Consider the following 27,090-nt stretch of genomic DNA (forward strand, 5'->3'; position numbering starts at 1 on the left):
TACAGTGTTACTTGTTTATACAGTGTGCCCCCCGGCCCCCCCCCCCCCCCCCCCAACCACCTCCAATGTAAATTACCCAGTATGGTTGTCAATATCCCAATGTACCCAACCCCCCCCCACCCAACCTCCTCCAATGTACAGTTTCTACATCAAATGTATATACTCCCTTTTCTTGACTCCTTCTGTATCACAAACAGTACTGTATTTCTGTATATCTGTACTGTACAATCTGGTATGTCATAAATGTATAGATGTAGCAGTACTGACTATCTGTATGTCATGTATGTCATATATGTCTATATGAATTGAAAATGGGGGACCCTGATGGAAACAAGACAAACGTCTTTCTCAGGTCTGCATCCCCTTAACAATTGTATGTATTGAGCTGTACTGTATTGTACCCATTCTGCAATCTGTTAAATAAAGTTTTCATTCATTCATTCATTCATTCATTCATGCTCTCTGATCTCATGAATCATATCAACTCAAGGGACAACAAAAAAAAAGAACAAGCTGGTGAGGAAGGCTAGCTCTGTGGTGGTTGAGCTGGTCAAACGAGGTGGCGGGCGAGAAGATGAGAAGGAAGCTGGCCACTATCCTGGAGAACCCCTCCCACCCCCTCTATGAGGAGCTAGCCAAGATAAGGAGCACATTCAGCCACAGACGCATACCCCCCCGACACTCCACTAACCGCCTCGGCCAGTCCTTCTGTGCCAGCGGCCATCAGGCTCCACAACTGTGGGCATGGACTGCTGCCAGCAGCTGGAGAACTAATGGCTGCAGAATGTGAGAACTATTCGGAATGTCTGACCACTAATTGTGTCTGACTCTTAACCACCAAAACCTACACATACTCATGCCAGTTATGGTACATACTCATACCTCACCTGCACCTTGTGTATACTGTTTAGTAGTATATATTCAAATTTCTTTATTGCCTAATTGTTGTGAAGGGCCAGATTAAACCGAATATATATATTTATTTATATATATATATTTAATTGTATTTGTATATTCTCTAATATTCCCTGATATCCCTTGTATATTCCTTGTACAATATGCATTGAATATCCATTCTAGCCTACTGAACATCCCATAATAGTCTCCATTCTACTATTGGTCGAGACCTTGGTGCCAGGCTGCCATACCCCCCAGACCCAGTTCAAACGTACCGCTCAACATGTACGAACAAGTCCTAGTTCCGCGTAGGAATCTGGCTACCGCACCACTAACGGTACTATTTGTTCATAGTGCGTATATATACTGCGCTACTAAAGTAGGACTTCCTTTTTAGTCCAGTTTCTTACCCTCCAATAGAGTGACAGACGTAAAGCCTCCCCGCGACGCCACGTGTGGGAGTAAGGCCAAGTTCGGCCTACCATCGGTATTGAGACATCGTGTATATTAATATTTGAATAGTCATATTTGGCACTATATCGTCGAGTTGGACGTAGTCTATTAAGCTAATAATAGTCTATTCATATGTAGTGCTTCGTGCGGTGAGAATACTATCGTAGTCAGTACCCCATCGTTTCGGGCAGAGAACTGGCTGCTTATCCAGGGTGGCCGACCCCAAGTGAGGCTGCACCCGAGGAGCCCCAGAGCCGACGAGCGAGTGGACCTGCATACCGGATTATTCTACCGACGACAGCCCGCCTTCCCAGGCACGGATTATGCTTTGTATACAGTGATTATTCTATGGATAAAGACCAACACTGCCATGTGTTGGAAACCCCCCCCCCGGAGAGGACGACAGGTGAGGAGACGCTCTACACGACGAGGTCGCTTCACGTCTCTCCATCGTGGACCGAAGGAAGCCGGCCCACAGAGAGTCCAACTGCTTTCATCTGTGGATCGAGGATCGCTGAGGCACCGAGCCGCACAACCGTGGGTTCTCCCAGGATACCCTCGGCCAGACGGATACAGCCAGACTCTACCCCCCCCCCCTTCTCCAGTTGTCTTACAAGCGACCGGAATACCCCCCTAGTGTATCCAGTCTTATAATCATTAAAGTATCATTGCTATTATTCCTTAACTATTCCAGGTCGTATATGTACCACCTGCGCCTTCAGAGATTGGACATTCTCTATTGATATACCGACGAATACTCTTGCCATAAAAGTGCATACTAATTCCCATTCATAAATGTGATTGATTTGATTAAGTGCTTGCTCTACACCCCATCGCTGTGTAGAAATAAAGACCTATTTCTAATTCGTACATTTGTGTTGGATCCGTTTCATCTACGTGACAGTGTTCATCATAATATATTTATGCCGAGTACTGGGTGGCCGAATATTAAGTACAAAGGTAGTGGTAGTAAGTATCATATCTAGTAATACAGTCAGGGAATTGTACCCCTCAGTTACAATTGGTCCTTCGAGCCGGATGGTAATTAGCGTAATATTAATATAGTGTTATTAATATTGAAATGGCCTATGATGAACACTCCACGAAACGATCCTCCTAACCAACGCCCGCAGCGCGAACGACGGCTCCCTCAGTACTTAGAGGCTTACGCTGTCAGTCAACAACCTAGTCTTCTACTAACAGTAAACGCGGTAAAACTAGAAAGTAAAAGTATGTCTAACCCCAACGCCCAGACTACCCCGACCATAGAGGCCCCTACGGGTTCTAATGTAACTGACCAAGTTCACGGTGGGGACCAGTGGGAACCAGACATGACTTCACACCCCGCCAGTACTGAAGAAGTAGTCCCCGATGAGTCCCGGGAGGAATACAACGCTACCGAGAGAGAACTCGGCACGGAAGAAGACGGGGAGAGCACCGTGGAGATAGAGCTCCAAGGCTCCGCAAGGAGTACCCCGAGGGAAGGCTCCCCTATACAACCGCCTTCTCCCAGCGAGGCAGAGAGGACCCTACAGCAGGCCTTCCTCATCAGCCTGAACGCCGCTGCTGAACGCGACCGACTGCAGATCCAGCAGCGGAGCGAAGAAGAGCATATACGTCTAGAAATAAGACGCATTCAGAGGGAAGAGAATGTGGCCCGAGACCGAGCAGACAGCCAGCGAGCAGCTGCTGGTGCTCTACGGGACGCAGAGCGCGACAGACAGCAAGCGCAACTAATAGAACAGCTGATCAGACGGACAACACCCTCTCCCTCCGCCAGAGGCTCCAGGAACTCGTCTAGACACACCTCCAGGGCGGCATCCCCTAGCCGAGTAAACAACCCTGAACTTGACCAACAGACGAGGTCTATACCCCCCACAGACCACCTCCCCCCACCGGTCCAAGCGAGACCTAGCAACCGGGAAGGAGCAGCATATCCTGTGGAGAGGCTAAACCAGAGACTACAAGCACTGGATGACCTAACTGAAGACGAAGAGGAAGAGGAGGAGAACCACGCCCGACGACAGCACAGTACTCTACCGGACCAGGAGGTCCGGTACAGCCCAGGCTATACTCCCGCGGAGCTGCGCTACAGACCCCCGACTCTATACACGGGTGAGCACGACGCACGACCCGCACCGAGGAACAGCACCTGGACAAGCGGGCCATGGTACACTGCCGGTACCAGCCCATACCAAGGAGCGGGAGGAGACTCGCCTAGGAGGCCTCTCCCCCAACGCTCGCCGATGTATCCACAGTCAGCGTCATACATTGGCACGCCTATGGTACCCGACTTCACCCAAGAGAACCGGGCCCAGTATACAGAACTCCGCATGTGTCTGGAGACCATGTTGGTGGATGTATTGGATGAACGCCATAAATACGCCATCCTACTGAAGCACTTAAAGGTACCCCGCGCACATAATATAGCGCTCGCCTACGCGACTTCCACCACCCCATACACAGCAGCGCTGGTAGCATTGGACCAGAGGTATGGGCGCATATGGGATTACGTGATCCAGGAGATCCGACACATCGACCGCTTACCCCCAGCAATAGACAATCGAGCACTGGACGACCTGTCCATCAGAGTGCAGTCCCTGGTAGGGATGTTGGGAGCGCAGAGAGAGAAGGGGAGGCATGAACTTTACGCCAACTCAAATGTGGAAAGGATCTTGGAGAAGCTGCCGCCCGCTCGACAGGAGCGTTTTAGGCGGCAGAGAGACCACCGAGACCCGAATGGCCCCGAACCGAACCTCCTCGATCTAGCAGACTTCCTGGCGAGAGAAGTCAGCAGCCTACGGCTAGATACATTCGGACGGAGCACCCCTGGCTCCAGAGAAGGAACCAGACGACTAAATGATGGAAGAAGATCGGTGACTGTGATGCACCAATCGGAGTCAGTACCGAGCAGCAGGAGCCACAGTACCCTCTCCAGAACGGAGAAGTGGAAGATAGTGTGCCCCTACTGTGAGAAAGAACACTGGCTAGCGCAATGTGACTCCTTCCCCAAGCTGAACGCGGAGGAAGCAAGTCAATGGATAAAGTCCAACAAGCGCTGTTTTCGCTGTGCGCGCTCACACATGGCAGCCGAATGCCGCTTAAAGAAAAGGTGCACCAAGTGCGATGGAGCCCATCTGGACATACTTCACAACAGTGACAGACGGCGCCCTTCACCCGCACCATCCAGCAGCAAAGCGAGCGTCATGTACATCGATCCCGCCAGCAGCAGTGGAGCCCGAGTACTCCTAAAAGTAGTGCGTGTGACACTAAGCTACCAGAATAAAGTCCTGGACACTTACGCCGTCCTCGATGACGGGTCAGAGAAGACCCTTCTGCTCGCCTCCGCTGCGGCCCAGCTAGGGCTGCGGGGAAGCGAAACCCAAATGACAATTCGGACAATAAGACGAGATTTGAAGACGATAAAGGGCGAGAATGTCTCATTCTCTATCGCAGCAAGCGGCCAGCCTGAGCGACGGTACCAGATTACAGACGCTTTCACCAGCCAAGAAATAGGACTGTCGCGGTACACATACCCCGTCGCCAAGCTGATGGAGAAATATGCACATCTGCGCAAGTTACCGATCCCGCTCATAGACAATGCTATGCCGACCCTGTTGATAGGCTCCGACCATGCAGACCTCATTGTCCCGATAGACCGGGTTCATACCGGACCCCGAGGCTGTCCTGCAGCAGTCGAGACCCGTTTGGGATGGACTCTCCAAGGCCCGCTCGCCAAATCTCTCAACCAAAGTACAGCCACTAGATGTCTCCACTCCCGAGTCACAGAGGGAGAAACCGCACTCCTGCAACACGTAGAGCGGTTATGGACCTTGGAACAAATGCCCTTTAAGAACGGAAAGAAAGACATTCGCTCTAAAGATGACATTTACGCCATTCACCTCCTCGAGACAGGGACCAAGAGAGTCCCGGTCAACGGCGTGTTGAGATACGCCACGCCACTCCTGCGGCGAGAAGGAATGCCTACTTTCCACGCCAAGACAGACGCCACAGAACGGTACCTGCTGAACACGGAGCGGCGCTTAGCCAAGAACCCCGCCCAAGAGAGTGTATACCGCGCCGAGATTGAGAAGCTCATCACAGCGGGACACGTCACAAAGATGGACATTAAAGAGGCTGACCAGACCACTGAATCGTGGTACGTGCCTCACCACAAGGTCCATCACAACGGTAAAGACCGCATAGTATTTAACTGCAGCTACCAGATCGGATCCCAAAATCTGAATAAAGAGTTACTGCCCGGTCCCACACTCGGCCCCTCCCTACTCGGCGTTCTACTCCGCTTCCGCCAGGAAAAGGTGGCCATCAGCGGGGACATTAAAGGAATGTTCCTGCAGGTGAGATTAGTAGAGGAGGACAAGCCCCTGTTACGGTTCCTATGGAGAGAGAAGCCAGGAGATGAGCACCCAGCCATCTACCAATGGGAAGTCCTCCCCTTCGGAACGACGTGCAGCCCCTGCTGTGCTACATTTGCACTACAGAAACATGTAGCAGAGGACCCAGCAGCGGACGAAGAGGTCCGACACAGCGTAAAGAACAGCTTCTACGTAGACAACTGTCTACAAAGCCTTTCAACCCAGGAAGAAGCCGAGGCTCTCCTGATTAAACTCCGCGCCTCATTGATCAAAGGCGGCTTTGATCTCAGGCAGTGGGCCAGCAGCGATCCGCAAGTACTGCGCAGCCTCTCCTCCGAGGACAAGGCAGCCAGCAGCGAGACCTGGATGGCTACAATCCCGGGAGAAGCCCAGGAGATGACCCTGGGATTGGTGTGGCGATTCAAAACAGATTCGCTTCACTACAGACACAAGCCCCTGACTACGGAGCAGGGAAGGCCGGCGGCGGCGCCGACCACCAGACGGAGTGTGTACACAACACTCGCCCGACAATATGACCCGCTAGGATGTATTCTACCGTACACCACCAGGGCAAAAATGATTGTACGAGCATTGTGGGACAAGGACCAGGGCTGGGACGACCCCATTCCCGCACACCTTGCATCCACCTGGAGAGAGTGGGAGATGGAGCTCCACTCACTCCCAGGCGTTAATATGCGCCGAAGCTACTTCCCACCCACGGTGAGGCCAGAGACATGTAAAATGGACTTACTCGTCTTCAGTGACGCCTCAGAGGTCGCATACGGATCAGTAGCCTACTTGCGGGCCCAAGAAGAGGGGGGAGAGATCTACACAGCATTTGTTCTCGCCCGCTCGAGAATAGCCCCACGCAAGCAACAATCTATCCCACGTCTAGAGCTCTGCGCAGCCCTAGCCGGAGCGCACCTAGCCACGCTCATCCAACGTGAGCTCACCATACCGGTGTCTAGAACAATCCTGTGGTCAGATTCCACGACAGTACTCGCCTGGATCAAATCGGACTCATGCAAGTACAAAGTCTTCGTGGGAGTCAGAGTCACCGAGATTCAAGACTTAACCGAAGAGTTAACCGGAGAAACAGAGTGGCGCTACGTTGATACAAAACAGAACCCAGCTGACGTCATCACCCGGGGAATGCCCCTAGATGACCTCACCCGTCGCAATGTCTACAGTGACGGCCCAGCATTCCTAAAGCTCCCGGAAGGAGAGTGGCCCACGCCTATCCCGAGGGAAGCCAGTCAGGAGGAGGCTGAGAATAAGAAGCCTGTGTTCTGTGGATTGAGCACTGTTATCTCCGCAGACCCCAACATAGATGATTGCACTACCATAGAGAGTGCACAACAAAGGACATTCCTACTGCACTACCTACCGTCTCTACAGACCCGCCAGAAGTGGGTAAAGGAGAGAGACAATTTGACAGAAGGAACGGTCGTCATGATTATTGATCAATCACTACCCAGAGCTATGTGGCCGGCCGGCCGCGTAAGCAAAGTGATCACCGGTGCCGACGGCAAGGTCCGAGCAGCTGAAGTGCTTGTCCAGGGTCGCACTTACACCCGTCCCGTGGCGAGGCTCATAGAACTGCCCCGACTCCCAGACACAATCGATGATGACCATGACCCTATAACCATATGACTTTGTGAAGTTGACTGACCCCTACAGCAAACCCTTATGTGTAAATAGACAACGCGATTAATCTGTCTCTGCTTAACTGATTAGGTCTGGGACCAATCAGGGGGTGGCTGTTGTGAAGGGCCAGATTAAACCGAATATATATATTTATTTATATATATATATTTAATTGTATTTGTATATTCTCTAATATTCCCTGATATCCCTTGTATATTCCTTGTACAATATGCATTGAATATCCATTCTAGCCTACTGAACATCCCATAATAGTCTCCATTCTACTATTGGTCGAGACCTTGGTGCCAGGCTGCCATACCCCCCAGACCCAGTTCAAACGTACCGCTCAACATGTACGAACAAGTCCTAGTTCCGCGTAGGAATCTGGCTACCGCACCACTAACGGTACTATTTGTTCATAGTGCGTATATATACTGCGCTACTAAAGTAGGACTTCCTTTTTAGTCCAGTTTCTTACCCTCCAATAGAGTGACAGACGTAAAGCCTCCCCGCGACGCCACGTGTGGGAGTAAGGCCAAGTTCGGCCTACCATCGGTATTGAGACATCGTGTATATTAATATTTGAATAGTCATATTTGGCACTATATCGTCGAGTTGGACGTAGTCTATTAAGCTAATAATAGTCTATTCATATGTAGTGCTTCGTGCGGTGAGAATACTATCGTAGTCAGTACCCCATCGTTTCGGGCAGAGAACTGGCTGCTTATCCAGGGTGGCCGACCCCATGTGAGGCTGCACCCGAGGAGCCCCAGAGCCGACGAGCGAGTGGACCTGCATACCGGATTATTCTACCGACGACAGCCCGCCTTCCCAGGCACGGATTATGCTTTGTATACAGTGATTATTCTATGGATAAAGACCAACACTGCCGTGTGTTGGAAACCCCCCCCCCGGAGAGGACGACAGGTGAGGAGACGCTCTACACGACGAGGTCGCTTCACGTCTCTCCATCGTGGACCGAAGGAAGCCGGCCCACAGAGAGTCCAACTGCTTTCATCTGTGGATCGAGGATCGCTGAGGCACCGAGCCGCACAACCGTGGGTTCTCCCAGGATACCCTCGGCCAGACGGATACAGCCAGACTCTACCCCCCCCCCCCCCTTCTCCAGTTGCCTTACAAGCGACCGGAATTCCCCCCTAGTGTATCCAGTTCTATAATCATTAAAGTATCATTGCTATTATTCCTTAACTATTCCAGGTCGTATATGTACCACCTGCGCCTTCAGAGATTGGACATTCTCTATTGATATACCGACGAATACTCTTGCCATAAAAGTGCATACTAATTCCCATTCATAAATGTGATTGATTTGATTAAGTGCTTGCTCTACACCCCATCGCTGTGTAGAAATAAAGACCTATTTCTAATTCGTACATTTGTGTTGGATCCGTTTCATCTACGTGACAGTGTTCATCATAATATATTTATGCCGAGTACTGGGTGGCCGAATATTAAGTACAAAGGTAGTGGTAGTAAGTATCATATCTAGTAATACAGTCAGGGAATTGTACCCCTCAGTTACACTAATGCATGTATATTGTAACATTTATTATAACCGATAGGGCATACAAACCCTCATCTGCACCTTTGTTTACACTGAAATATGTTTTCTCATATTTTTATATAAAAATTTGATTTGATTGCTTATATTTATGTATTTCTTCTATTACCCTGCCCATACATGTACCTCCTCTCCCCACTACCCCATGCTGCTATGATGCCCAAATTTTCCCAAGGGGATTCATGAAGGAATATCTTATCTTATCGTATCGTATCTCAGCTTATCTTATATTGCAATTGCAATATCAGTCAAAATGATTGCAAATAGATATTTCTTTCCAAATCGTTCACACACCTTGCAGGTGCAACTTGTGATTATTTTCTTTTTTTTTATGTATTTAACCAAATATGTTTGACTTGATTGGATGGATTATGGAAGAGACCATGGAGAATCTAAAATGCAACAATACACATGCAATATTCAGTCATATTCATGTTCAATAAAAAAATATTATATTAATTTCTATTGACCAAAAGGCTTGGTTCCATGAAGGAGTTTCCAGATATTCCAATATTCCAACATTTACATTTCTGGCTTGTCTTGGCTTGATGAGATGCAGTGGTGCCATTTTTGGTTCAGTCTCTCTGGTTAGTCAACCACCCTAACCCCACTTCCTCCCCTCCTCCCCCCATTCTCTGTTCCATGTGGGTAGATTGTATGTGCTCTGTCTCAAGCAGATAAGCCTATATTACCCCTGGCAACATATCTGTCTGAGTAGTGTGAATCCATAAGAGAGAAAAGACACGCACGTGCACACACACACGCGTGCGCGCACACACACACGCACGCACACACACACACACACACACACACACACACACACACACACACACACACACACACACACACACACACACACACACAGGAATGTGAATCACTACCCACTTTCGAAAACACTCAAAGAACACCTACGGGAGACTGCAATTCGAAACTGGCCCCTACAAATGTCCTAACCCAGTTGTACAGTAAAGACCAAGTATGGCTTTGTCAGTATTCCAATGTACAGTGTACAGTGCCCCCCCCCCCCCCTACCCAACGCCCCATTTCCCATAATCTTGGCGTGTTCCTTTAAGCTGGTAATAATAATAATACAAATATTTCCCAGTCTCTGATCACAGTCTTCCACAGGCTGTACACTTTTTGAAGAACACGATGGTGGAGGACTACACGCTCTGAGAAGAACAGGTTGGATGACTTGAAGCAGGAGGGGACTACACGCTCGGAGAAGAACAGGTTGGATGACTTGAAGCAGGAGGGGACTACGCGCTCGGAGAAGAACAGGTTGGATGATAATTATGTAATAATTTCTGACTTGAGAATGCCAGGGCTAGCATCTAGACTGGCAAGCTGTCTTGTCCACAGCCCCACCAAGCCCCTCAATGCAGGGTGAACACGCCCGGTGCTCTCTAGGAGCGCCGCTCATGAATATGTGTGCTTATTACGGGTGATTAACATGCTGCTTTGCATACGGGGAGCCGGGGTCTCAGGAATACAGATCGAGCGGGCGGATACGGGGCCCTACTGGTGCCTCTCTAAATTACCGTACCTCGTCTTTGATCCAACGTTTATGAGCGCCGCAGGCGGAGCGCCCCGCACATAGACGGGCGTGATGAATTATGGGCACTCATTATGTTTTGCTGAGGTAAAAGAAATGGAGACATGTTTTCATTCTCTACTTGATTGACTGAGCTCTTGATACTAACGACAGGTAAATATGAGTTTTTAAAGGTGTACTATGTACTTTTGGGAGAGTCGGAGAAGGGAAAAGATTTTGAGGGTGTATTTTCCTAACTGAATAAACACACTGTCCTCAGAGGAGAATCGGGTCCCTGGGACACTGGACCTCATTCACCAACATTGGGTCTCATTCTCCAACGGACTTAAGACAAAACATTTCAATCAATTCAATCAAAAACACACACACACACACACACACACACACACACACCTTGAATAGACCTAGAAAGGGCCTTTTCTAGTGTATCACTGTAATTTCCTTCCAGTTTAAGTTGCTGCCATAGAAGTATAGACATCTTAGATTTTGGGATTCCCCAACCGTCCCTAAGCTTGGATTTAATTTATTTTTCCGACATCAAATGCGTAATTTTCTATCGTACAAATATTGTCAATCATATTTATTTAAATTATGATTAATTAATTCCAAGGAGGCCTGTAGAGTTGACATGAAGGAATCACTATGATTCCTCCCAAATAAAGCCGAATCCAAGCTTAGGGACGGTTGGCAAATCCCAAAATCTAAGATGTCTTAAATGGCCCTAAGAGCGAATTTTTTGTCTTAAGTCCGTTCATTCATCGTTGTGAGCAGCAGTGAGCAGGAAACGTTCGACAATCGCGATCGCTTAGAGCGAACTATTGGATATTATGAAAAAGACTAAATGGATTATATGGATGATGATTATGGACGATAAGGTGTGTTTCCACCAGACTATGTTGGACTAAGCACTACTGGTAAAACATAAAAAAAATATATAATCAAACCGAGCGATGAGGAAACCTATTCGGCTCCGTATATAGTCTGGCCCGAGCGGATGAAGAAGACGGATGAGGGCTACCTAACGTTATATGCATTGATCCTGTTCTGATTCAAGACACTTTTGGACTCGAAGTGAGAAATGGAGTACCTCTAAACCAAAGGTAACGTCTATTTTACGTGTAATTTACCGAAACTCCATCATCAAACATGCGTTTATATGATCGCAGCGTTGGATAAACAACCCCCCCCACCGGCTTTGTGAAGAAACAAGGTCATGTGTTTACCTTTGACCTGGCAATAATATAGGTTTCAAGCGAGCAGCCGTAAGATTTGTGCATACGCTGCACAAAACACACTTTCTCACAATCTAGAAAACCAGCCTGGATTATTTTGAAACAGGGCAATGTTTATCTTGGGATTGTGAACGAACGAGGGTATGTAGAAACAAACACTTTTTTACATGTTGGACTATAAATAGTGTTTGTCAAATGAGCCATACTATTGTCTCCATAGAGAAAATGGTAAAAAAAAAAGAGCTGGCGCCAGGCAGTACAGATGGGGTGAGTTAAGAACACGGAACACAGTCTGTCCGATTTACGACTGCTCTTCAGCTCTCCTAAATCCTGCTCTTAGCTAAGAGCAAATCCCTGAGAAGACCCCGTTTGTGAATCCCAAAATCGGCCCAACAATTTCTTCCCTTGTGTACCCCTGGTCCCTTTTTCTACTTTTTTTAAATATTTTGAGTGTGTGTGTGAGCATTTTGTGTGGATTTTCTGAGACAGAACCAGAGACGAACCGGACCGCGCAGTCGACAGCGCGCCATACGCCGAAATACAAGCCCCCCAAAGCCGGCGCGCGCCAACGAGGAAGTGTACTGCACGGAGCAAGTCTGGTTCTCTTCCCAACAGCGAACAACTTGGAACCCCCCGCACCAGATTTGGGTAAGTTGAGCGCTTAGTAACGTTTCGCCTCAAAGCCGTTTCTGGCCGAACTAGTCATCGAATCTTTAATATTTTTTTTGATTCGTATTCAGAGGTATTTCGTCGAGATATTTCTAAATGTAATTTATCAAAGAAAAATATGAGAAATATGGTAAAAAACAACATTCATCCGTTTTTTTCGATGAGAAAAAACGTTGTAACGTTTCGCCTCAACGCCGTTTCTGGCCGAACTAGTCATCGAATCTTTAATATTTTTTTTGATTCGTATTCAGAGGTATTTCGTCGAGATATTTCTAAATGTAATTTATCAAAAAAAAAATGATAAATATGGTAAAAAACAACATTTATCCGTTTTTTCGATGAAAAAACACGTTGTATCAAACAAACACAGGTTTGAGTGGTTATAATTCATAAATATGAGTAATCTGTTGAGAGATATATTGAGATTATGCTATTACTGTTAATCATGGGTAGAAAAATGTTTTAAAAATAGTAAACAGTTAAAATTATATGGCTTTAAACATGATGTATCATTTCATCTCTTAAGCCCAGTGAGCTCCACCATTGCTAGGGATGCACAAGGGGTGGAGCTATGACAAATTTTGTTCTGATCTTTTGTCTTAAGTCTGTTGGTGAATGAGACCCACTGTTTGCCACTAGGAATCTATACCTGAAAAGTTACTGTTTCACTGTTGTTGTTGTTATTGTTGTTGTTGTTGTTGTTGTTGTTGTTGTTGTTGTTGTTGTTGTTGTTGTGGTGGTGGTGGTGGTGGTGGTGGTTGCAGGTACCGAGTGTGCAGCAACACTTTAGCGTACAGAGTGTGTGTGAAAGGGAAGGTTTAAAAGGGGCTCACAAATTTATTTTGCACAAAATCTCTCACATATCCCAAGGGTAAAGTGTTTTGCACACATTCATTTGAGTTAGTTTAGTAGTGTCCTCTGATCACTGGTGGCCATATTCAAACTCATTAACTCTCAAACTAAATTAATGTGTGCAAAACAGTTTAGAGCCTTGGGATATGTGTGAGGTTATGTGCTAAATCAGGGGTCTCAAACTCGCGACCCGCAGGCCAATTGCGGCCCGCTGGATGATATTTTGCGGCCCCCCCAGATGATTTCCAAAAAAAAAAAAAAAATTCCCAAAAAAAGATTTTTTTTTTTCTTTTTCAGTCATGTCATCACAAACACTGGCATTTAAAGGGTACAAATAAAACAATTCCTGCACCAGAATGCAGGAAATGAAGTCTTTGTAACACAAAATCTCCTGGTGGGGGACCCCCAGACCCCCTGCTTAAAAAGTGGCCTGACTGGGGCTATATTTCGCACTATATTTCCTGGCCTGAATGATTTCCCCAGTCTGGCCCTGGTTAAAAGCCTCCAATACTTATTAGTGTGTGTGCGTTTGAACGTTTGCATGTTTCAACCATACATTTCCATAAACATTTAAAAAAAATACTTGAAACCCTTTTTGTGTGGAATATTTGATGCGGCCCAGCCTCACCCAGACTCTACCTCCAGCGGCCCCCAGGTAAATTGAGTTTGAGACCCCTGTGCTAAATAAATCAGTGTTGTTTTTCAGTGAAGTATCCCTTCAAATAGGCCGCCAAATCAATGTAGGTGGGACGATGGAGCATCAGCTGAGTGTCTTGCCAGAACTCACTCTGCTCATTCGTGTTCTATTAGAATGCATTTCTTTTTTAAGAATTATAGTATACTAAAGTTGTGTTAAATTGAAACCATTTAAAGGGGTACTTCAATGAAAAACAACTGCAATGAATTCTTTACATAATCTCACACATACCTGTATCCCAAGGCTCTAAACGGTTTTGCACACAGTTAGTTTGACAGTTATATGACGTCATAGCTTACGCTCTGCGCTGCCTAGTGGAACACATCCTATATCAGTCTAACTACTGAATACATTTCTCCACATGTACACGTACACCCCCATCCGCCTGGCCACACCCCTATCCGCTCCTCTACATAAGCAGGGGTGTGGCCATACTAACAGCTCATTCCTTATTTTCACCACCGGCAAGTGTCTGTATACACCACTTGAGTTTAGTGCCAAAATAGTTGGAAAGGAGCTACGTTGAAGAGAAGGAGCTGTGTTGACATTATATCTTTGTTTTCTCTCTCACTATTTTTCAAGGAAATACAGCGATAATGTCTTCGCCACCGGAGTGTCTAGAAGATGATGATCATTCTGTCCTCCACCGGAGCTTCGTATTAGGGGCTCGCGTCGCTGAGCAATCCCCGCCGGCATTACCTCCGGCTCTGCAGTTGGACACTTTGCTTGGGAGGCGCTCTGCCGTGTGAGGGCTGGCGGCCTCTCTGGGGCAGGTGATGTTTTTGCAACACGGGCGCCAGGTGTGTTGGTTGTGGGGGGAACAACTACACAGCTTACGAAGGTCCGGCTCCAGGCTGGTATCCTTTTTCGCTGCCACTTAGCGGCGTGGAGGGGGTTCTGGTTTGATGCCCACGTTAACATGAGCTCCTCATCGAGAGCTTTTGTTTTCCTGGGACCGTGATTCCGAATCTGCGGTTCAATTCCCCGGGTCTCTGGACAAACGGATACCCACTGTCGCCGCGCTGGCCTCGTTTTTTCAAAAGAATGAAAAGCACCCGGTGCGAGGGAGGTGAGCTTGGTGTTTCATTATGAGAATATCTCCATGCTCAGGTCGGCTATAGTCCGCGAGGGACTTGTTGCCGGCACCGATATGGTAAACACTGTTCTGTAGTGGGACGTGTATTGCCTTCTTTTTCCCTTCTCTCTTCGGATGAGAAGAGGGAAAGACAGCGGCTGTCTGAAGTGTTGGCCTGTATTGCTTTTCTCACGCTGTACAGTTTTTCAGTGGTAGCCGCTTAGCTTGCTTCTTAGCCGGGTTGAGCTAACTGTTAGCCAGTTAGCTGTTTAGCTACGACGTTAGCTGCCCGTTTCCGCTCGGCTGGGAACGTTAGCTTGATGCTATCAGTTAGCCTAGAGCTGGCTGTTAGCTTGTGCTACAACCATTGACATTAGCCGTGAGAATAGCAGGCCCTGGCACTCTGACTACGACATCATCTTTGACAGAAGATGTAGTCGGGCCTGCACCATGACCGGCTGCAGGAGGGGGGCGTCTCGCCGGAGCGAGGCTCCGTCCATAGCTTCTTTTTGCCCCGCCAGCGAGAGGCCTTTCATCAACGTGGAGACCAGCCTGTGTTGCGGCCTTTCGCCCTGCGTTCCTTGGTGCAGGTAAGATATTACCCCACTCTTCCTTCCTTCCCCTCCCAAATGTTTTGTTAATAATGATGTTTTTTTCCAGGCAAAACATATGTTACTTCACTACATTTGGAGATACGACATGTGCTATGTGTGAATTGTCTTGGTCGCTTGTATAGCTTGGGTAGCGTTGGCCAAAGCTTGTGCTTTTCTCTCTACCTAGAAACAGCGTTGTTTTTTACGTGAGTAAAGATGAACTGGGTTTTTGTTGTTTGTGTGTGTTCATGTAACGTTAGACAATGTGGCTGAGCCCACAACTGGCTAGGTTACCCTACAATGCTGTGCATAGTGGCATGTGATCGAGGGATGAGTCCCTCTCTCAGCTTGTGATGACAATAACAAGTGGCAAGTTTTTTTCACACATGAGCAGGGCTGTGCCTGTTCAAACAAGGTCTTCGGCTGTGCTGGCGTGCATGATGTAAAGCTTACTCTACACATTGGCGTCGTATCAGGGGTAAGGTGGTGAGGGGTGGGTTTCCCCGGTTTTCCCCTGGGCCCCCCCTCCCCTCAAACATGATTTTGTTTACAAGATGTGTGTTGTTTCACTATGTTTTTGGGGCTACGGTGTAACCCCTCAGCTTCTGCTGGGGTTGTGCTCTTGCTTAAAGAGGCAATAATTTTTTCTGAAAATTGTTTGGTCGCTGTCATATGGACTTAGCAAGGCCTGTGACCAGTACTTAATCAAGGACTTGTGTCTTCTCTCGTCATGAAAAATTACGTTCTTCTTACAGTAGTGAGAGTGTACTTTTGTCCTTTTTTGTTGTGATGGAGGGTTGTGTGTGTCGTTTTCACGTTTAAGATCCACAACTGGGTTAGGTGTTGGCCTACAGAAGTTACATGTGTAAGCTCTTGTACCAGGGCCGTTGGCCCCTCTCTTGGTCTGTGTTTTTTCTTCCTTTAGGGTAAAGGTGTAAAAATTCAGGTGGCAGGTTTGCACATGAGCCTATGTGAAGCTGTTACCTTGACAGGTATACATGCGCTTCATGTAGCACGCTATGACTGGTGTCATGGCTCTGCTTTGTCATTGCATCGTATCAGGGGTGAGGGGTCATGAGGGGGTGAACTGATAAACCCTCCCTTCCCTTTTTTTCTGATTGGTCAGGGGGTTGGACCTCCTGTTCTTTGGGCTTCCTGTCACGCTGCTGGGTCAGCGCATCACAGGGTAGGGAGGGGGGGGGAGGTCCCACGCCATATTTGGGCAGGCGGGTCACGGAATTCCCCCCGCCATAGAGTACGTCACTGGGCGCGTTTCTATTGGTTGTGAGTCTTCCGTGAGTTCTTTTCAGGCTCCATGTTGTGGACCTCTGTTATTGTCAAGATGAGTTATGCGGTGCGTGAGAACTTAAAAAGAAGTTCTGCTCTGCGCTCTGTTGCATATGTCTTGAGCTTGGTCACGTAGCGCAATGTTACATATATCTTTTCAATTATTACTCACATGGGAAGTCTCTCTGGGGGTTCCCTGTCTCCTCTCTTTCATACAGGGCAGGGTTGACAGGGGTGTTTTCCCTCGGACGCGTCATATGGGACCCATATCTGTATCTTGGCCAGCTTCCTGCCGCTCTCCCAGGCGGCTTGGAGGGAACGGAATAGATCAAGGCATTGGCAGAGGGGTCTCACGCTTTTGGGTTGGGCCACCGGGCGTGGTGCTTTATGTTCTGACCGTCTTGGTGGCGCCCTCTGTGATGTTTTGGATCGACACGCGTACCTACCCCCCTCTTAGGACTGGGGATGGTGCCGTGATTAGGACACGGGACTGGTTCTGGTCGCGCCGGACCAGGTCAGTTAACCCGTTGTCCGCCGGGGCGCAGATCTGCTGTTCTGGTACCCTGAAGGACTTGTGCTTTTTCGGGGGGAAAATGCCGGGTTGGCCCGGGCGTTGCAGGGTTTGATGTTATGGAGGTGTTCATGGTTATGTCACTGCGTGTTATCCTTCACTATTGCTTGGTCCATATTGTGTTGTACCTTGCGCTGTGCTAAAGGAGCCTGGTCCTTCTCCATTCTTTTTTCGCCCCTCTCTTCTCCTGCTTGGCGGGGCTGGGAGGGGGCTGTGGAGGTGGTTCTTGTACCCCTCTGGCATCCCTGTGTATGTCCCGGTCCGCCGGGCCCAGGTCCGGACTCGTTCTCGTCGACCTGTTGGCCTGGGTTAACCCCTTCTTGAGAACTGAAACACTTGTACTGCTGTATAGCCGGTGTATACCCGCAGTTGTGTTTTTTCTTGGGGGGGTTATAGGAACAACCGCCTCCTGTTAGGTGGTGATTGGTTTCCAGGTGTGTTGGTAGCGGAGTCGACTCTCGGGTTAGGCCGGGCTTGACCCCGTCTGCCTGCTTAGTGTGCCCCCGCACCTTTCATGACGTCTGCCAATCGTGTCAGCCTTCTCTGCCTCGGCCCCTCTAGAGGGTGGGTTTTTTTTGTGGAGGCTGCGACATGGTGCACAGCATACCGTCCACCCCTTCCGCCGGGGTGCTGTTTTCATCAGACCCCTTTGGAGCCTGTCTAGTCCGCAGTGCTCCAGGCTCAGGTCGAGTCCTTTTGACCTGTTGCCTGGTTTGAGGGATCAACCACTTCGGGGGTTGTCTCCCCGGTGCGCTGCCTGGTCCCGCTGTGGGGGTGTAGCCTCTTGAGTGCTTCAGGGCGGCGTGCTGTAGGGGGGAAGGGTCTGCTCTTGGATGGGCCCTGTCCGATAGGCTGGCGATGTGGGGGGTGGTGTCACTAGTGACCGCCTGGTGGGGTATCGATGCTGCGGCGTCGTTGGCCTCACCAGGCCCCCTTTTTCCGGAGGGTCCAGTCCCTTCCTAGGGCTGGGTCCTCATTCGCGCTCCACTGCTACGGCCTTGCCACGGGGTTGGGTTTTTGACCTTGACCCCGTGATATTAGGGGTTGTAACATTTTTTTTTCTTCTTACCGTTCGTTCCCTAGTGGCATGTGGGTTGCGCGCCTGTGTAGTCGTGGGTTCTTCTGTGGGGAGGTAAGTCCCACGGTCTACTCACCCTGCGCGTTGAGTTGCTAAACCCTCTTCGCACAGTCGGATCTGATTCCCTCCCGTCCTCCACTAGGGGGGTCCGGGGGCTCGGGTCCTCCCCGGTTCTGATGGTTGTGGGGTGCCTCAGCGGGTACATTTGTCGAGCTTCCACTCTGCTCAGCTCCTGTGTTCCACTAGGCAGCGCAGAGCGTAAGCTATGACATCATATAACATACGGTTATCCTATAACCATAGTCATATGAGTAATAGCGGCGCTCTGCGCTGGACTCCCTGAGGACCCCATGGTCTTCGCCTTCGGTGGTGAAAGACTTGGGAAGGAGCTGTTAGTATGGCCACACCCCTGCTTATGTAGAGGAGCGGATGGGGGTGTGGCCAGGCGGATGGGTGTACACGTGTACATGTGGAGAAATGTATTCAGTAGTTAGACTGATATAGGATGTGTTCCACTAGGCAGCGCAGAGCGCCGCTATTACTCATATAACTATGGTTATAGGATAACCGTATGAGAGTTAATGAGTTTGAATATGGCCACCAGTGATGTTATCAGAGGACACTGAATCATTGTGTTGTGTTAATTACAGCTCAATGAAATGAGGAGATGTTTTGCACACATAAATGAATGTTTAGAGCCTTGGGATATGTGTGAAATAAACCGGCAGTGTACTTTTGATGTATATTCGGTTACTTTTGATTATCAAAATAGTACAACTTAAGTTTGGTACACGTCTCAGTTGTTTTTAAGTGTACTTAGATGACACATCTACTAAGCGTGCGCTTTGAATTAGAACATGAAAGCAGATGAGAAGTACCAAAAATATTTAACAAGTTTTGTATACTCTCAGGAAAGTACATATGTGTACTTTGAACCCACTTTATACTACAAATATACTTTCAGCATGGAAAGTATCCAAAGTCAAACCCTGCGATGTTGGGAGCACACAACGACACCCCCCCCACCCCCCAGCCAGCTGATCCACCAGGACGCCCGTGACATTTTGGATGTTTACCTCGCATGTTCTTCTGGGAGCTTCCGTTGTCGTTGCATATGGAACATCAGATCCCCGCCATTCACATACTCAATCACAAGAAATAACCTAGAAACCAGAGCATAGCAGAGAGATGGAGGGGGTTGGAGTGAGTATCTGTGAGCCAATTGTGTTCTTTTTCAAAGAATCTTTTGAGATCTGTCATTGAGTGCTATGAATGGAGGAGATGTAAAGAAACGTATCATTGAATATCTTGGCGAGAGAGACAGGAATTACAGACCTGGCCTTCAGATAAACAACACTTAATGGTTCCTCAAGAAAGAAAGAAAGAAAGAAAGAAAGAAAGAAAGAAAGAAAGAAAGAAAGAAAGAAAGAAAGAAAGAAAGAAAGAAAGAAAGAAAGAAAGAAAGAAAGAAAGAAAGAAAGAAAGAAAGAAAGAAAGAAGAATGAAAGAAAGAAAGAAAGAAAGAAAGAAAGAAAGAAAGAAAGAAAGAAAGAAAGAAAGAAAGAAAGAAAGAAAGAAAGAAAGAAAGAAAGAGAAAACGCCATAACATACAGTTTTTATATATATAATATATATATAAGTATATATCGGCGAGAAGAACCGCCTTGGTGGGTTCTGAGTCCGACCGGTCTATACATTTTTTTTAAATAAATCATGCTCAATTACAATTATTTTCCTCCTTTTACGACATGTACTCCTGAATAACATATCTGGGGGGGAAAGGCTATTGAGCGAGAGGACAGCGTTGAATGGTATTGAATCGATAACAATGTGCGTGTGGCCTTAAACTCAAACCATTGAAGAGAGAGAAAGGCCTTAGGGGCAGTGGGTTGGCAAAAGTAGCCGACGCACGTGAGCGTGGAGGAGAATGAGCCGCATATATGCTCAATGAGCGCATGCAGCCACGAGGTACGTACAAGGTTGGGGTAAGTTGAGCTACTTTTCATATTCAGGATCACTACATGAAGACAATTATAGTTTTCTTGCTAACTGATATATCAGCATATATTTCAGAATGTTGTGAATCCCTACAGACAATCAGAATCAGGGTGAACATAACCGTTTTGATAATATTTTTTTGGACATACACTTTAGCCATGTGGCTCTTACCTTCACAGACTCCATGAAATGGCGCCTTCCTCCTACATTTCTGGTCACATGCTCCCTTTTTTTTTTACGGTTTCCTAGAAACAAGGGGTGGCTCAACTTACCCCTATGCTCAATTTACCCCAGTCTCCCCTACCGCATGCGCTCCTTTGCGTTGGGAATTGAATTAAATGCAGCCGTGCTGCTGGACTCGGCTGGAACTGCACCACCATCTGTCAGGATTGTGTTTTTTTCCTCACCGACTTTCCGTCTGGAAACAGGAGTGGAGGCCGACGAGGAACGGGTTGGTGGACGCTTGCTCGAACACATGCTTCTCAGTCTGCACCCAGTCGATATCCTAGAGAGAGAGAGAGAGAGAGAGAGAGAGAGAGAGAGAGAGAGAGAGAGAGAGAGAGAGAGAGAGAGAGAGAGAAGGGGAGGAGAAAGGAAGATGAGCGAACGTGGCGTGTTGAGACGTTGGGACAGTAGACGGAGACGGACAGACAAGGAGAGACAGAGAATGGGGGAATGGGATAGATAATGCATTGACAATCAATCTGTCTGATCAATAGGAGAGCTGCCGAGAGCCGGGGATGTGGTGAACAAAAACAAACAAGGAGATACAGAAGCGACCACATGAGATGAGAAGTCGTCACTCAGCCTGAGAACAGTCTGATCCTCCGCACACACACACACACACACACACACACACACACACACACACACACACACACACACACACACACACACACACACACACACAATCCCCCCGCCCCTTCTGATAATGTGTCAGTCAAATCAGTTCCCCGGAGATAGAAAGGAAAACATGAGAACACCAAGCAGCTCTTCCTCGCTCCATGTTACAACAGCCAGGATAGTAGCCTATTTAGAAATTTAGAATAACCTTCTACATGCACGGTTATTGAGATTGGAATTACGCTCAATATCGAGAGAGTATTATAGTAGCGTTTCCCCCAGTGTATTGCAAGCCTAACCTCCATGCCTAGCAACTTTAGCTGCTAGCTAGCCAAACAGTAGGGATGATAAGTAGGAATGATGTCAAGGAGGAAAGACGACCAAATAATACTGGAGGTGATGGTGATGAGGAAGAGACTGCTAATGTTCACGGCTCCACGAGGCAACAACGTTATACAGCCTGACAGCGTATATTCATAGCGTTATGTTACTTCAAGCTGAAGTGTGGATGGATGGTCATGGATGATCAACCCGAAATATAGCTAGCTAGGCAGAACACGGTAAACTAAAACCAGTTTTTCAATTTTTTTCCCCCTCTCTTTCTCCGATTTTTTTCTCTGTTTTCTCCCCGTCCCAATTTAGTCGTTGTGGAAATTCCCCCCTCCCCTACCTGGTTGTTGTGCGCATGTTCTCCTACTGGTCGGTACAAGGGAACCCTGAAGTCATCCGCACGCTTCCTCCGACATGCGCGGCGACAGCCAGTGACTCTTTTTTCACCTGGCAGCGAGGACTCTCATTGGTGAAGCGTAACGCGTGGGAGGTCACGCTGCCTTCCTCAAGTCCTGCCTCCGCTGAGCAAGCGCCCAGACCTGACCTGTAGGCGTCACTGTCCACAACGCCAGATTCCCACCCATGACTTGCCCTCCCCCTAACCCAGCCAAAACGGGTTAGTATAGCGATCAGCCCAAGCCTCAAGCAATGCTGACTCCGGGAGTCGAGACCGCAGCCTCTTGCGTTGGTGACGAGCGCAATCTCCGCTACGCCACCTGACCGCCTGGTCAGTTTTTCTATTTTAATATAAATCCATAGACAGACTTATGCTGGCAAGTGGTTTAACGTTATGCTGGTTTATGGTGGCACTGGTTGCTGTAGGTGACAAAATATGACAGCGTTTTCTTCTGGGACACAACGGGGGAATTTTCTTTATTGATTTATTGAATCACAGGCAGGTGGGAGGGGCGGGAGTATTCTTGCAGGAAAATGGCTAGTCTACAGTGGAGTGAGTATTAGATTAGATTAAATTAAAATGTATTGTCATTATACAGCACAAATACAGTCCAACAAAAAGAAGTTTGGCATCCAACTAGAGTGCAAATGTAACAGTAAAGTGCAATAGTAATATACAATGTACATATGATTCAATTATAAAATATATCAATGATTACTACTGAGTAATAGTGCTAATCAGATGTATGTACAGAGTTGTAGTTTTATTATGTACAGTGATACAGGTATAAAGACACTATGGTAGTAAGTCGTACTGGCTAGCAGCGTAACTAGTAAGAGTAGGTAAGGGATATGTACAGTTCTATTTCATTATGGCTCCGCTCAGCATCAGTTGCATAAATCTCGCTTCAGTGGATATGCACTGAATAAATTTCAAAATGTACCTTTACATACCAACATCCGTCTGACCACACCCCCATCTGCTGCCTACATAAGCAGGGGTGGGGCCACACACTCATCTCCTTCTCAAATTTCATCCACAATATAGTGCCTGTATACCAATCACTTGGCGAGGAAGAAAGTATTAGCTGGAGAAAGGAAAACAGAAGAACAAGGAGATACGTTGACATTATATCTTTATTTTCTCTCTCACTATTTTCGAGAAAATACGGCGATATTGTCTTCGTCACTGGAGTGTCTGGAAGATGATGATCATTCTAAATCTCCACAGTTTTTTTCGTATTAGGGGCTCGCGTCGCTGATATACTCCCCAACTGCAGTCCTCCTTTGCTGCGGCTGGATGGGTTTGGCCCTCCGGCCATGCAGCTGGACTGTGGAAGGCACCGTCTGTTGTGAGGGACTGGTTGTTTTCGAGCCTGGGTGAGTAATGTTTTGCTTGCGAGCGCCAGTTGTCTGTTAGTGCTATGGGGGCTAGCTGACAATTTTTACGAAAGCCGGCCCCAGATTAGGGTCCTCTGTTCGGCCTCTTAGGCGACGGCGGAGGATCTTGGTCTGAAGCCCATGATGGTCAACTAGTGGGCCGCGACCAGGACAAGGTGAACCCAGGATTCTCTGGACAAGCGGATGCTTCTCTGTCCCGTGCAGGCCCCATCTTTCACTTGAGTGGAAGTACACCCTAAACGAGGAAATGTGGGCATGGATGTTCGTTATCGGAAAATCCATGTTCAAGTCGGCTGCAGCCCAGATGGGACTTGTGCCGGCTCCGCCGTATGTCTGGTAAAATCACCGTTGTAAACTGTGTTGACATTTCTTTTTCTCTTCTCTCTTAAAGGATGAGGAGGGTTTCAGACGGCGGCCTGTCTGAAGTGTGGCTTGTTATGTCGTTGTGTACAGTTCAGGTGATAGCTGCTTAGCTTGCGTGCTAGTTGTGGCCTACCTGTTAGCCAGTCAGCTGTTAGCTGCGGCGCTAGCCCGTTGTGTCACTAGGCTAGGAAACGTTAGCTTGTTGCTATCAGTCGAGAGCGGCTGTTAGCTTAATGCTACACTGTTGAACGTTGCTATGACTATAACATGCCTTAAACACTCTGACTACGACGTCATCTTTGACAGAGGATGTTAGTTGAACCTACACCGGGAGCCCTGCCAGCGAGGACTGCGTCAACATGGAGAAACGTAGCGGCTGGGTGGCGCAGCGACGTTACCCTCGTCGCCAACACAGGAGATGCTGTGTTCAACTTCGGTGTCCCGTTAACCAGATTGCAGTTCTCTTGGCCTGCGCTCAGGGTAGGAGTCCCGACCGGACTTTAAACACTTCTTCTTTCCTTCCCTTCTAAATGTTTTGTAATAATGATGTTTTCCAAAACGTGTGTTGCTGCAATACATTGAGGATACGACGCGTGTTGTGTGTGAATTGTCTTGTCACTGGTATAGCTTCTCTCTCCATAGAAATCGGGTTGTTGTTTACATGTGTAAAAATGATCTGGTTAGTTGTGATGAGAACATGTGTGTTCATGTAACGTGAACTCACAACTAAGGGGGTTAATTAACCTATGAAGCTATGTTTGGTGACATGTGATTGAGGAATGAATTCTTTTCTCAGCCTGTAATGACAATGAACAGTGTGTTCACATATTAACAGGGTTACCTGTTTAACTTGGTCGTATCAAGGGTAAGGAAGGAGGGGTGATCCCCCCGGTTTCCCTGGGGCTTCCCCACCCTCCTCTCAGACATGTTGTTTACAATATATTGTGTCACTGTGTTTGTGGGGATACGATGTAACCCTCAGCTTAATTGCTGGGGTTGTGCTTTCCGCTTGAGAAACTATTTTTTTCCTAAAGAAAGGATGTTTGGTCACTTATCATGTGTGCTTAGCAAGGCCTGTGGCCAATACATAATCGAGGACTTCTGTCTTCTCTCGTTATGAAAAACGGCGTTCCTCTGTAGTAGGAGTGTACTGTGCCATTTTTTGTTGTGATGAAGGGTTGTGTGTGTCTTTGTGATCTACAACTGGGTTAGGTTTGGCCCACAGAAGCACATGTGTAAGTCTGGACCGGGGCTCTTAAAAGAGCCCTCTCTGTTCTGTGTTTTTCCTTAGTAAAACGCAGGTAGCAGGTTATCACATGAGCTATGTGAGGCTGTTCGATGCTTCATGTAGCAGGCTATGACTGTGTCATGCTCTACTTGTCATTACATCGTATCATGGGTGAGGGGTCGTAAAGGGGTGAACTGGTAATCCTATCCTCCCCTTTTCTGATTGGTCAGGGATTAAAACCTCCTGTCCTTCAAGGTTCCTGTCACGTTGCTGTTCGGCACGTTACAGGGTAAGAGGGGGGGGGGGGGGTTTCCTGGTCCCACGCCCTGGAAGATTGGGCGTGTGCACCGCGGAAATTCCCCCGCCATAGAGTACATCACTGAGCACGTCTCTGTTGGTAAGACTTCCGTGGGTTGTTCAGGTCCATGTTATGGATCTGTTTCAGGGAGTTGTCAGAGCTCCTCCTCACGAAGCTCCTCCTCGGGGAGAAGTGCCTTCTGTGAGTTCGGACTCTCCTTCCCTGTGAGGGAGCCTCCTCAGAGTTTCAGAGCCTCCTCCTCAGATTGTCAAGGTGAGTAGAACTTCAAAAAGGAGTTCTGCTCTATTGTGTGTGTATTCGATTCAATTCGATTATTGAGTGTGTATTGGTTCAGTGCCTCCTCCTCGGAGAGCCCTAACCCAAGTGTTACATAGCTCAATGTTGCAATATATTCTTTTCAATCTATACAGCTCGCGTGGGAAGCCTCTCTGGGGATTTCCGTCTCCTCCCTGTGGAGAGGGTGGTGGGATGTAAAAATTAAATAATTTTTACCCTCAGCCGCGTCACGTGGGATTCATGTCAGTCTGTGTTTCTTTCTTTTTTAAATAAAAAGAGGAAAGAACATGAAGCACGACGGCTCCTTGTCGTTCTCCCAGGCGACTTGGAGGAACAATGTCTGGTGTCTTGTTAGACTATCCATTGATGTGTTTGGGTCTCGACGCGTATGTAAGTGCTGGCTCTGGGTGTTTCTGATGGGAATCACGCATGAGGCTGGTGCGCCTTGGTTGCTTGTTATTAAAACAGTGTTTTTATAGGGCAACTGGGATGGAGTTTTGTCTCTTCTGAGCGCCAGTTTACTAGGTTGTCTCGACGAATTCTCGTTCATATCTGGGGGATGTTATAGGAATAGATCAGAACATAGGTAGAGGGGTCTCACGCCCCTTGGGGTGGGCCACTGAACGTGGTACAAATGGGACCGTCTGGGTGGCGCCCTCTTTTCATGTTTTAGATCGACACGCATACCTACCCCCTCTCCTGGAGTGGGCATGGCGGCGTGGTTATGGCACAGGACTGGTTCTGGTCACGCTGGTCCAGGTCAGTTAACCTGTTGTCCGCCGGGGACGCAGAGCTGCTGTTCTGGTACCCTGAGGGACTTGTGCTTTTTTCGGGGGGAAGAATGCCGAGTCGGCCCGGGTGTCACAGGGTTAGGCGTTATGGAGACCCTTTGTTGGGTACATGTTGTACTCTGCACTATTGTAATGGCTTACGGCCATACCAACCTGAACACGCCTGATCTCGTCCGATCTCGGAAGCTAAGCAGGTTCGGTCCTGGTTAGTACCTGGTTGGGAGACCGCCTGGGAATACCAAGTGCAGTACGCTTAGAGCTGGTTCTCCATTCTTTTCGCTCCTCTCTCACGCGTGGCGAAGAGGGGGCTGTTGGGGTGGTCTTTTGGACCTCCTCTGGTAACCCTGTGTGCTTCCCGAGCCGCCGGGCCCGGTCCGAAGTAATGTTTCGTCGACCCGTAGGCCTGGAATAACCCTTTTTTAAAAACTGAAACACTTGTACTGCGGTATAGCCAGTGTTGTGAGGATTGGTCCGATTCCGCACGCTTCAAGGTACCAATTACCTTCGCGCACCTGAAGTGAGTTCTAATCAGCTCGGTGGAGCCCTTTATATACTCTGGTGTTCCTAACGTTCTGGGTCGG

General features: G+C 48.0%; 1 protein-coding gene across 1 annotated transcript in view; it reads right to left on the bottom strand.

The window, feature by feature from the left end:
- Positions 1-27,090, bottom strand: part of prkcz (protein kinase C, zeta) — a gene marked incomplete at its 5' end in the record, with an annotated part of 473,324 nt that overhangs the window by 105,997 nt on the left and 340,237 nt on the right. Inside the window, 2 exons of the mRNA XM_084334199.1 lie at positions 19,641-19,727; positions 20,970-21,067. Coding sequence (XP_084190325.1) covers positions 19,641-19,727; positions 20,970-21,067 — 185 coding nt within the window. The remainder of the gene's footprint in view (positions 1-19,640; positions 19,728-20,969; positions 21,068-27,090) is intronic.

The sequence above is a fragment of the Notolepis coatsorum genome (assembly GCF_963971535.1).
Source record: "Notolepis coatsorum genome assembly, chromosome: 17".
NCBI classification, from domain to species: domain Eukaryota; kingdom Metazoa; phylum Chordata; class Actinopteri; order Aulopiformes; family Paralepididae; genus Notolepis; species Notolepis coatsorum.